The sequence below is a fragment of the Balearica regulorum genome, chromosome Z, assembly GCF_011004875.1.
Source record: "Balearica regulorum gibbericeps isolate bBalReg1 chromosome Z, bBalReg1.pri, whole genome shotgun sequence".
In the NCBI taxonomy this organism is placed as follows: Eukaryota; Metazoa; Chordata; class Aves; order Gruiformes; family Gruidae; genus Balearica; species Balearica regulorum.
The window spans coordinates 62,666,601-62,679,516 of NC_046220.1; the positions used below are offsets into that span (position 1 = coordinate 62,666,601).

Here is a 12,916-nt window from a genome sequence, read left to right on the forward strand (position 1 = left end):
TGGATATATTTATCCTGGCATGACCCCAATACTTTTGTACTCATCTGTCAGTGGCAGAAATACCAGTAACATGCAGCATGTAGTTCTGAAGTCTCTCTATTGGGTAGATCAAACTCAGAATTGTTCCAGTTTATAGTACTTCTGAGATACATTTATATTTACTGGGAACCATGACAAAAAGCAATTTTCTAGTTCACTAGTGTTTGATTTAGTTTGAGCATTTTAAATAAAACCAGGTGGAAGAGACTACTGAAGTAGATTTAACTAATATGTATCAGTAGTATACAGAATATGCACTGCTGAAAAAAAAAAAAAAGACCAAAACATTAGTGGGTAGAGAAGTATGTGGTCTCAGAAATGGATAGAGAAATGCCAAGTATATAAGTGCAAGGGATCTCCTTAAATGTCTCTACCAGTGTACATTTAGGTCACATGAAAAATCAAGTAACTATGCCCAGTAGACACCCCCCCCCATGAGATGAAATTCAGAGTCCAACATATGACACTCGCATATTATGCCGAGACACAATTTTATCTATTTATATTATATAGTCTTGTGGGGGGCTTTAAAATTTCACAGTTACTACAGTTAGTGAATTTGTGAACCTTCAGAAGCAAAAATTCTCTGAAAGGTTCACAAGTGAAAATCCAGGAGCCATCACTGAATGTGACACACCTGTTGAATAAGGCTGAGTCAAAGATAAGTGAACTTCTGGTTTTCCCCAGTTTGGGAAATACACATACACATCTGTCCTGGTGCCATCAGAGCATTCCTTCCAATGAATCTATCTCCTACTAAACCTTTTTCTAATGACACGTAACATGACACCCTGATCCAGGTCTACAGCATACAGATTATGTGGCAATATACAGAGAAGAACTCCATGCAACATTAAACAGTTTTACACCATTATTAAATTAGCGTGACAGACTTAATAAGCTTCATTAATAATGTTCAACCTAAATGTTAGCAGTATCTTCATACTCTAAATACAGCTGCTCAAAATATTGAATGATTTCATGTCTCATGACTAATCAAATCATTAACACTCATATTTCCTACTTTGTAAGTCATGCACGCTGATAGGTGTAACAAATTCACAGGGAATCTACCCTGAAATCCACTTACCTGACCACCATTTCCAGCTTTGACAAAGAACTACCAGAGGCAAACCCATCAAACTGTATGTGCAGCCAGACAAGTAGGTGCATATTTTACTGCTACCAGAAGTCTGAAGGTCCCTGACAGAAGGTATATCAGAAGAGGCAATTATTAACCACTGCATGAGTGAGCTACTGTGTGCTTAAAAATTACATTTGAGAAGGATCAGTCAACTTCTAATGCAACAAGAACTGTAATGGCTCTGTAGAACATCAATAACAGATGTAAGCCAAATTCAAATGGAGTGGGAGGACTGAATCTCTATGTAATGTGCCCACATCATGTTATGTGTCCCAACAACCACGGCTCATGAAAGGAAGTCTGGACTACTGTCCTTTGGATTCCCTGGGCAAGAAAGACAAAGACTGTCTCCTACTGTGTAACAGCAGACATTGCCCACAACGGTGGGGAAAAAAAAATATTACAGCTTCTTTCAGCATGTTCCAGCACCTTCCTAAGCTTCTTTTTTTATTTTGCTCTTATTTCAGCTTTCGCCAAGTTTTCTACAGTAAGATCCTTTGGTCAAATCATAAAGGCCTCAACTTAATTCTAACAAAATAGGATTTTTTCAGAGTAAATCTAAGCAAAAACCAGGAATACGTCCAGATGAATCTTCACCAGTCTGGCTGAAACTAAGAAACAATGATAGCTCATTGGAGAAAACTGATTGTTGCCAACATTCAGATTGTAAGCAGAATTTGAAATACATTAATTGCTTGAACAAGAAGTAAACCAACCAGAATAAAACCAACACATTCACTTTGATGGTGAGACTGTAAGATTACCCCCCTAACGCACAGTCCTTACTGTGATGAAAGGCAATACAATTACCAAGATACGTTAACACTTCACCATGTAGTACAGAAAGCAGGGGGATCATTAGTCCAGCAGATTAACTTCTAAAAAACATATTCAATGACCATATGTTTTGAAAGCACAGATAGTCTGCAGGGACATATTTCTTATTCCTCCCAATTCTGGGATAACAATCTTCTCTTTAAACTTATTCAACATCTATTAGGATAATAGCTCTCTCTTTCCTGTATGTAGGAATTAAGGTGAATGAAGAGGGTTGAAAGTAAGAAAGAGGTAAAGCTCTTCAAATCACCACACTCCAAAACATACATTAAAAATAACACAAATATAGCAAAAAGCAATCCTTTAACTGATACCCCTATGTAACAAAAAGTAAAATAAGTCACGTTGGAGAACCAACAGATTCAGCTGGCATCAACACAATTATACTTCCTTTCTGTGGCTGCTTTTATGTTAGTAAGTGTACACTGTTTTCTTATGTCACCAATAAGACCACTTTTAATGCCTATTATTAAATAAAACAATCTATTTATAGCATACTTACACATAATACTATGTTGACAAAGGAAAAAAACAAGATCTATACAAGAATCAATAGCAAGAGTTTACATCGTATCTTTGAAATCACTGCATCTACTCAAACTACCAACTCAGAGAAGTTCAAAAAGCCAGCTCAGTTTTTTCTAGGAAGCATGTTGTCCCAAAACCAATAAAACTACAAAGTCTGACAACTCTTATTCTGGGAGTTTCCAATAAAAGTTATAATTTTCCTTTGTTTTTAATGTTTCAGAAATGGTTATGAACTGTTAGAATGTATGAATTATTACTTGCCTGATGAATATTTTAATCCCCTCTCAGGGAAGTCTCAATACCACTTCAGTGACTGTACACAAATAACATGAAGTTTCAACACAAATCATCCAAGAGTCTACTTTGGCTGAGAAGAAGTTGGGCAAGCATTCATAATTCCATGTCTTTGGAAAAAAAACTAACTCTGACTCAAAGGAAGACTGACTGTAATAACATTGTTTCAGTGCAACTACCACAAAGAAGCAAGAGAAAAGCACATACACAAAAAAAATAAATCACTGGCTTGTCAGTTTTGTCAAAGATATACACAGAACATCAGAGACAGAAGACAGAAACTGACAGAACTAAATACATAGCACAGAATGATGCAGAAAGTATTAAGTGATTTCTTCCGTATAAAAAAGCATGTGTGTGCACATCTATCCATACATAAATCTACACATGGATCTATGTAAGTAAATGTATACACATACAGAGACACCAGACCCTCTCTCTAGTTCTCTACTCCAGAAGATGCCATTTCAGGCAGGAACCTGAAGTTAGTACTATGAAGGGACCACACACCTATAGCAACAGAAAAGTTAACACGTGGTGGTATACATGTTTCTTCTCTGTAAAAGCACATAGTCTAATCCACATCTTTCATAGGCTCAGTGATTTGAATACCAAATGCCTCCAATTTGTAATTGAAGAGAATTTTTTTCTACCCGCCAGTCCTGAAAACCCACTCCACGACTTGAAAGTCAGGCTGGAATATTTCTTGTTCAGGTATCACTTCCAGAAAGAGCTGCTGCAATTGAAATTCAGCTACTACTGTTGGGCAACAGAAGGTAAAAAAAATCTTAATGAAAGACTTCAGCCAGCAAATAAGACCATAAACAAAGTTTTATGTCCATTTTATAACTTAGTTGCCAGGCTCAACACTGCAACCTGAAGGAGAATAGTCTATCTTTTCTTTCTTTACTTCTTAGAACCTCAGCAAAGAGAAATAAATGCCTACATCAAGTAAATCTCTACAAAGAAACAAAATTCTTAGTACTAGCAGACAATTCTCATTATCCCAAGTGTCAAGAAAGTAGGATAGTGCTGACAGAAAGGACAGGGCCTAGCAGGCCACCACTAGCAGGCCACAAGAATCCTGGTAGTATAAGTAAAAGTAATTGAACAGGCAAAAGAAACATACCTAAGAATCAAAAATGCCCAAAAAATAATTAATGCTCTCACATTGGCAAGTAGTCCCAAAGCCAAGTGTGGATACAACCAGAAAGAACAATGAACATCGCCCGTAAAGCTTTTGTGAAGCACCAAGGCTCATCATTAGCTGGACAACAGCTTCACAGGCAGTATTACTACTAAGAAATAAAACTCTCTTGCATCAGTGGACCCAAAAATTTCACTTAAGCACAAGCCAGGCAATTCAGATCACAGGAACGAGAATGCCTTCAAGCCTACTCATAGCCTACTCTTCGATCCTCTAAAATGCCTGGAAAGCTATACAAAACCCTACCCAGCAGCACTCTTTTAGAAAGGGAAGGCATCCTGTGGCAAGTAAGCAGCTATCAGTCCAGTCTTTTCAGGTAACAGTCGGGTCTATGCCTGACTGCAAGCCTGTGAAGATAGTCCAGATGAGATACAGCTCAGAACATGTAGATCCAGCTGGCATCTTAATCAACCCAAGCCCATTTCTGCAGCAGAAGTAGGAGAATCTGCACTGTCCATACTGTTTTTATTTCTTCTGACAGTTTTATCACTCTGGGATCTATCATTTACATTAGTAGATGAATTATTGTTTTGAGTTTGCATGGCAAGGTTTTGGTAGCGGGGGGGGGGGGTGGCTACAGGGGTGGCTTCTGCGAGAAGTTGCCAGAAGCTTCCCTCATGTCCAACAGAGCCAATGTCAGCCGGCTCCAAGACGGACCCACTGCTGGCCAAGGCCGAGCCCATCAGCCATGGTGGTAGTGCCTCTGGGGTAATATATCCAAGAAGGGAAAAAAAAAGGAGCGGCAGTTTTTGCAGCCAGAGAGAGGAATGAGATGTGAGGAACAACTCTGCAGATACCCAGGTCAGTGAAGAAGGAAGGGGAGGGGGTGCACCAGGCGATGGAGCAGAGATTCCACCTGCAGCCTGTGGAGGACCCCACGCCAGAGCAGGTGGAGGCACCCAAAGAAGGCTGTGACCCTGTGGGAAGCCCATGCTGGAGCAGGCTCCTGGCAGGACCTGTGGCCCCATGGAGAGAGAAGCCCACGCCAGAGCAGGTTTGCTGGCAGGACTTGTGACCCCATGGGGGACCCACGCTGGAGCAGTCTGTTCCTGAAGGGCTGCACCCCGCAGAAGGGACCCACGCTGGAGCAGTTGGTGAAGAACTGCAGCCCGTGGGAAGGATTCATGTTGGAGAAGGAGGACTGTATCCTGTGGGAGGGACCCCATGCTGGAGCAGGGGCAGAGCGTGAGGAGTCCTCCCCCTGAGGAGGAAGGAGCGGCAGAGACACCATGTGATGAACTGACCACAACCCCCATTCCCCGTCCCCCTGTGCTGCTGGGGGGGAGGAGGGAGAGAAATGGGGAGTGAAGTTGCGCTGGGGAAGAAGGGAGGGGTGGGCGTAAGGTAGTTTAGGATTTGGTTTTATTTCTCATTACTTGATTCTATTTTGCTTGGTAATAAAGTAGATTGATTTTTTTTTTTTTTAAGTTGAGTCTGTTTTGCCCATGACAGTAACTGGTGAGTGATCTCTCCCTGCCTTTATCTCGACCCAGGAGCCTTTCATTGTATTTTCTCTCCCCTGTCCAGCTGAGGAGGGCAGTGATGGAGTGGCTTTGGGGGGGGGGGCACCTGGCCTCCAGCCTGGGTCATCCCACCACAGTTGTGAATATAGGTGCTCCTTTAAGAAGAGAGCTGCTGAAGTGGGCCGGTCAGCCTTTCCCTGGGGATGGCAACACAGCAGATGCTGAGGTCGCCAGCCAGATGAGAGAAACAGCCTGAGAAAGGAGGGTATCTGGGCCCATTAAGAGTAAGCAGCCTTGAAACTCCACTGCCGGGCTTTTTACTTTCACAATGTTGTCACATGCTGATTTTGCTACAGAGAGGGCATTAAATATCCCTGTAATACATAAAACATAACTGCATATGCGGCATGTACTATTCACTGATATGCTGTATATATGACATGCTGAGACAGTATTCAATGCTGCTTTAAAAATTCTTTCAAATATTTCAGCAAACCCAGTATAGTATTAAATGTGTTTGAAAAGCAGGAAGGCATCCAAATAGAAGAAAAAAGAGCAAATAAAAAAAGCAAATAAAAAAAGCAGTATATGTTTTTTATGCTTCTTGTGAAATCTACCAAGCCTCTCTTCTTGCATGCAGTCATGCACATTACAAAAGGTATTCTTAGGTCTTCACATAGGTGTAAACCTACCCGAGCAAGAAAAGTGAAAACGATTTGAAAAAGCCCGAGCACGTTCCTAACACAGATATATTTGCAGCAGAAAAACGCATAAGGCCAATTTACACACTCAGTTGATACTATGTGTAACAATAAAAAAAATATTTACAATGGAGGGATAATAATTAATTATAACTCAGCACTTTAACAGCTACCCCACATAAAGAATATACACTGCAGGAACAATTTTGCATTGATGTGAAATAGGCCATTTGATTTTCCTATTTTAACTTTCTGTCATTCATCGAACAGACATTTTTTCCTTTTGAAAAACATCAGTACATAAAATACTTAAGGCTTAGGAACAGCCAACTCTGCTAAGCCTCCATCCTGCTTGCTTTGCGTCAGCTTTTCAGCCAGCAGGAGAAAAAACATTTCACACACATTCTCCAAAGATAATACATAAGCTAATACTCAAGGTAGTTCCACAGACAGGAGCATACCATAATTTAACGCAACTGGTATGTCTCAAAATGGCATACAGGGTACTAGTGAACAAAGTTACAAACTTCTATAAACTTTTGCTACTCCTAGTGATAGAAACATATACTTAACTGCAATGGATACCACGGCACACACACAAAAATGACCAAGATATCAAACCTTGTCACTCTTCTGCCTGTTGACGACACAACCCTTTACTATTTCCAAACCTTTTTTCCCTTCTGACAATAATGAAAACGCTACAAAAATAAAAGCCCATTCCTGTATTAACAAACATCAGCTGGCCTGTCTAAAAAAGTAATTACACAAACCTGTCTCTTTAAGAACACCGAACAAAGTAGGTTATCCTGAGTTGCCCATATAAAGTATATCTGCTCCGGATAAAAGGTCAAATATTTGAGACCAAGCTGAAAGTATGTTTCAGAAAAAAGAGGGGGAGGGTGGACGGGCAGGAGAAAACAAAACAACATTTTATAAAGAGGCAGAGTAATACACAGCGTTTGGTTTAAAAAAAAAAACCACCCACAAAAAAACCCCAAACCCAACAAAAAACCTAGAAGCAGCCCAACGGACTCGCAAGGAGAGTCTCGCAGCTGAACACCAGGAGAAGCCAAGAGGCCCAGAGTCCCGCTGCCCTCCAGGGGCTTTCTGCCGCCGCCCGGGGACCAGGAAGTCCGGCGGCCCGAGCCCGCGCCGCTCACCTGGGAGCTCTGCGCCCCCAGGGCGCCGGCCCGCCGCCCCCCGCAGCCCGCCTTACCTCTGCGTCCGGCGGAGGCGGGTGCCGCTCCTCAGGTAGGGCAGCGTGAAGTTGGAAAGGGCCATCCAAAGATTTGGGTCCGACATATCCATGTCCCTGCGTTCGAATCCCTAAGAATTCAGTGCCATACTACAAGGAGGAGGAAAAGACAGCGCCCCCGACCGCTCTCAGGAGACCGGGAGCGCGGAGACGGAGCGAGCTAGCCTCCGGGGGAAAGAGGAAGAGAGAAGGTAAGAGCAACTCGGACCGACAGCAACTTTACCGTGCGGCGACACCGCCCCGCCCGGCGCCGCCCCGCCCCGGCAGCGACCATTCGCGCCCGCGCAGGGGTCGCGCCGCAGGAGCCCGCCTCTCCTCTCCGCTCGCCGCCGCCAGCGGCTCCCGCGCTTCCTGCCCGCCCGCCCCCCGCCCGGTGGCGGCTGGTAGAGCAGCGGGCAGGCGGGCCGGCCCCTCCCGCCCGGCGGGACGCGAAGCGGGCGCCCCGGGAGCCGCCGCCGGGCCGGCAGCTGCCGCCTCCCTCCACGGGCGGCGCCAGGTGCGAGCGCCGCAGGCCCAGCCCGCGCAGCCGCTGCGCCTGGCCCGCTTCGGAGTCACGGCAAATACGGGCAGTGCCTGGCACGGAGCAAGGCAGAAGGGCAAAACCCCGGCGGTTGCAGGCAGCAGATCGCTATTAAACTGTCCACAGCGGAACCCACCAGCGACGCTTAAGTCTGCTGGAAACGGCAAGTCAAGACCACTGACGTTCTGTTTAAACGTGGAGTGTACATATGTCATTACTATGACTTCATGTCTATCCCAGGAGAACTGACAGTACAGGTACTTAATTACTATTTTTCGCATTGGGTACCTGCCACTCCAGACACGAGGCGTTTGCCACAGAAAGCTGGGACCTTGCATCCATTACCAGCTATCTCTCTTGAGAAAGCTACCCTGAAACGGGCTGGCAAGAGATGGGTACGGAAAGGCTTTGAGTACCTTTTCCACTCAAAGCAGTGACCTAATCCCTCAGGTAGTTTGAGTCACTTCCTCCTCTTCCTCCTCCCAACTTTCTTCCTTTGCTTCTCTTTGCCATTCCCCAGCTGTCTCCCAGCTCACCTGGGTCTCTGTCTTGACTTTATTTTTCCCATCATTCTACCTTCACTTTACTTCTTTTAGCCTCGTGTGCACTGGCTCCTGTTCTCAGTCTTTTCACTCCTAATTCCAGCACCACCCTCAACATGCCCTCTCCTCTCTCCCTCCACAGCTCTTGTCTAAACTAGCATTCTTCCTCACATCTGTGCAGTACACAAAAGTGCTTCTAAAATTACTAATATCCTGCATTGTCATTGAGTAATGCCAAACTCGAGCTGCCAGAAGCAATGGTTATCAGGTATAGAAAAACAGTTAATGTGGCCTCAAAAAAAGAGTTTTAACATACTTAAAATTTCCATTCACCTTTACATTTCTTTAACAGTCACATTTAAGGAACTCGGTCACATTTATGGTTATGGAAAGAATGCTGCGAATTTTGTGCCAAGACTGTTTACTTATTTTACTGAAAGCAAGATTCCTGCATAATCTCAACATTCCAGGAGTATCTTAGAAAAACACTAACTACTGTGACAGCTGGCAGCACTGCATTCTCTGAGAGAAATTATGTAGCACTGTGGCTAAATCACCCAAGGTTGCCTGCCATAGTTGGAGGAAAACCATGGGAAATAAAGAACACAATGTAATTACAGACCTGTCTATGGCTTGGATGAAAGAAAACTCCGGGCACAGAACGCTGCTGAGCAGAGGAGGAAGGGCTCGCTGGCCCTGGGGACGAGGCAGCTCTCAGGACACCAGCTAGGCACGTAACGTGGCATTGCAAGGTTAGCCTTGGTTTTGAAAAGCCTCCAGAAATATGCATGGCAAAGGCGGCACTAGTGTCCTCTAGCAAGCTAAAACATGTTTATTTTTGGGGTGCTGGGGAATGCTTTCTTGGAATAATTTTACAAGTCAGAGGTACAAAGTTTATCTTATTCAGGAACCGGGTTTAGACAGGCATTTAATAAGGTGTTCACGTAGTAGTTACCACCAAAGCCCTTAGTACAAATCCTCAACAGGCACCATTTGCTGACAGGCCACTGTAAAAAAAGTCAGTTTAACACTGATCAAACACAAAAGAACCATCTAACACTTCTCTAAAGATGTCAATTTTTTAAGAGAACACTTCCATACGAGAGGAAGGAAAACCAGCCCCATCCAGGCCTTGGGTCAGATTTTCTTGTACGAGTAAGGCTGAAATGGCTGCGGAAGCTGGTACTCGGGCCAGTCTCCGCCTATGCTCCCCAAGCAGGCTCAGCAGGAGGGCACTTCCCAGCCAGCCTGCATGCCTGCTCTTTTTATACCCTGCCATTAGGGCTGAGAAATAGTACTCACATCTACTGTAGCCAGTAACAGAAAACCTCTCATAGTTTCTTTTCACTTTGAGGCATGCATACCCATACTGAGTGTGAAGTTTCAAAGGTTCATGTGAAGGCAAGCATGGCTGGCAACCCTCCTTTCTTCAAACTTAAGAAGGAAATTCCCAAATCTCTACATAAGCACTGAGAAACATCTCCTCCTCCACACACTCCACTACCTCATCTTCTCTGCTATGCACGCAAGTCTTTGCCTGTAATTGGCACATTTGGAGAAAGAATTGTACATAATCACGAAACCAGGGAATTTTACCTGTATGATGTTGCAAACAGCACTGGCTAAAGAATAACAACAAAGTCTTCCCCCTATCATGCAGAAAAAGTTTCAGTGTCCCCATCACCCTGCAAGCTCTCCCCTCTCTTCATCCTTCTTAAGAGGCTGTTAAAGGAGTACCTTCTCTCTCTGAGGAACAAAAGCAGTTAAGCAGTTCAGTTTCCATAAGTCAGCCAAGCGCATCACATGTGGGGTGATTATGGAACACAGAGGTCAAAACTCATTTCATATCAAGGCCAAAAATTAGTACTCTTTCCTCCTGCAAGGCCAAGCTGTAATTCAACTCACGATTTCTTCGTGCAAATCTCTACCACTTTATCAACAATGATGTGAAGCCTCCCATTCTGAAACATACTCTAAGAACTTTCAAAAATTAAGCAAGACTAGCCTATCATACTGTGGGCAAAGGCCTACCTGAAAAAGATTATTGCTGCTTGCAAGTGGACAAATTCTGATGGACAGTAAGTTTAACCCTTCTATGTACCACCAGAGAGATGACTATACCTAAATCTATTACACAGACCTGGCTACTGCAATATACGTTTCACGATCTGACAAGTTGGATTTTTGCAAAAGCAGAAAGAAATGAAGAAATTCTAGGTAAAAGTTTCTGTCCATTTATATAGCAACAGAGGGTATCATAATCACATCAGAGCAGCATTCTACATTCAATGCTGAATACCATTCACTTCAAATGGTCAAACCCCCTGCAATTCTGTCTATCGACCCTGCACAGGCTATACACAAGTATTAGCTCCCTGAGTTACTTGATTCAAACATAGTTTCATCTTGTCTTTCTGCACACAAGTCGATGCACCCACAGTCCTGCTAACTAGTCAGGATGTTTCTAACATGGGCTCGAAAGCAAGGAGACTCAAGTAATTATTTTTCAGAAGTGCCTGCTGGACACACACACATATTAAGGCACTACAGAGACTTTCACAAAGGCATGGAAATAAAGGGAGGAGTTGTGAAAAGTCCAGCATAGTCCCACAACAACCTTATATGAATTAATATGCTTCATAAAGGGAAACACAGACCTTATCCTTAAGAGCACAAACATGTAAGTGACAGTGAAGACGTTGTAATGCTTGTCAATAAACACCATAGCTTCCAAAGTGGTACCTGCAGTTTGTGACATTCCATGCCACAGAAATGCCTGATTTCAAAGCAAACATCCCAAGGGAGCGAGGTTTTGTCAGCTAATTAAGCAGGTACTATATGGCCGCTAAGGGGCCACCTTCTCTTCCAATCCAGTCAGCTGAATCAGCTCAGTGAGGGACAGACCAGGACCAGACCCAGTAAAACGAAAGCAGATGGAGCGTACAGTCAGGCAGAGAGGCAGGGGCAGCAGGACCCCTTCTTTGGCAGTGGCTATCCCTTAAATTGGAGCCTCTCTCACTATCAATACTGGTAGTGTTTCTTATCCTCCACAAACACAGGCTCAACAGATTTTTGTCTTTGTAAGCCAGCACAATTTTCTCACCTCTGCCATGCAGAGCTGGACAAAAAATTGAACAACACAGACAATACAATGTTCCAAAAAATGTAAACCCAGATGTATTAGCAACAGATCTATGGCATCTAATAAATGCATATTTGACAGATATATTTCCCTTCAACAAAATCTTATTGATATGTTCAGCAACTGTAAATAACTCTCCCTCAGTATCCAATTAAAAACATTGAATTCTGTAGTTGTAAAAAGTAAACTAAAAAATTACAACAGTTAAGAACTTGCAAACATGTCCTTAACAGCATTTGTTAATTCAGTTTTCAGCTATACAGCCAACCACTCCGAAAACAACCAGCAGCTCAGGAGACTTCATCAGTTAGGAGATGCTTCACTATATAACTTGGATGATGAATTTTGTTTATCACAAAGCATTACATAAGGTAACACATAACAAAGCAAGTGATAAGTTTCATGAAGTTTTCCCTTTTATATTCACTTGAAGATAAAAACATCACTTGAGTCAGAAAAGGTGACTAATCTACCCTTGCTTTGAAGAAAATTACATTTCCAAAAGCACGCTTATAAAAGGCATCCTTGGAAGAGTCTCATTCAATGCATAAGCAAAAAGGATTTCAAATTATCAACATTTAATTCCAGTAATTAACACCAATAAAAAAAATCTTCCCCAGAAACATTTTGATTATATAACACTGGTTACTGGTTTTCAGTACCACCATGAAATACTTAGGAAGTTAAACTGTATCTTTAAAACCAAAATGCAATACCAATATTAAATCAATATTTTGCACATAGCAGTCCAATACACAAGTTACCTAACTCACCTTCTTCATGCTGATAATTACATTAATACACACTGGAATTTTTCAAACATATGAGAATGTTCTGCAGTTGTTGCCCAAAAGCATTAGAGACTGCTTATCAATTGTATAGCAAGATGTACACTGAATGCAGTTCACCAGCAAGAATATAGATAGAAAAGAGCTTCTGAAAGATGCTGTGACTAGTAAAATCCTAATACTGTAGGTCTCATACTGAATAAGGAGGGTAAATTTGTGAACCATGAAAGAAAACAGGTTGCCTTAATGCATCTTTCCTTTTCTCGTGGGAAAGAAAGATTATGTAATCACATCTTTTAGCAACAAAGAAATGCTTCTCGCTCCATCAGTATCTTGGATGTTAGATTAGAACTGAGTTTGCAAGCCTTGAAAGTAGTTTTGGTTTAGCTGAGCCTTTTTAGCGAGATAATTAATATGCAAAGAGCAATAAAGGAACCGCTAAGCTGCTCATTA

At 42.8% G+C, this 12,916-nt stretch overlaps 1 protein-coding gene across 5 annotated transcripts in view; it reads right to left on the reverse strand.

Annotated features, from left to right (window-relative positions):
• The window catches only part of MAST4 (microtubule associated serine/threonine kinase family member 4), a 285,948-nt gene that overhangs the window by 101,677 nt on the left and 171,355 nt on the right, over positions 1 to 12,916 (reverse strand). Inside the window, exon 1 of one of the 5 annotated variants that reach the window (XM_075739821.1) lies at positions 7,433 to 7,829. The exons of the other annotated variants lie outside the window; for them this stretch is intronic. Within the exon in view, the coding sequence (XP_075595936.1) occupies positions 7,433 to 7,524 (92 nt within the window). The 5' untranslated portion in view covers positions 7,525 to 7,829. Of the gene's footprint in view, positions 1 to 7,432; positions 7,830 to 12,916 lie in introns of those variants that run through there. 5 annotated transcript variants of the gene reach the window in all.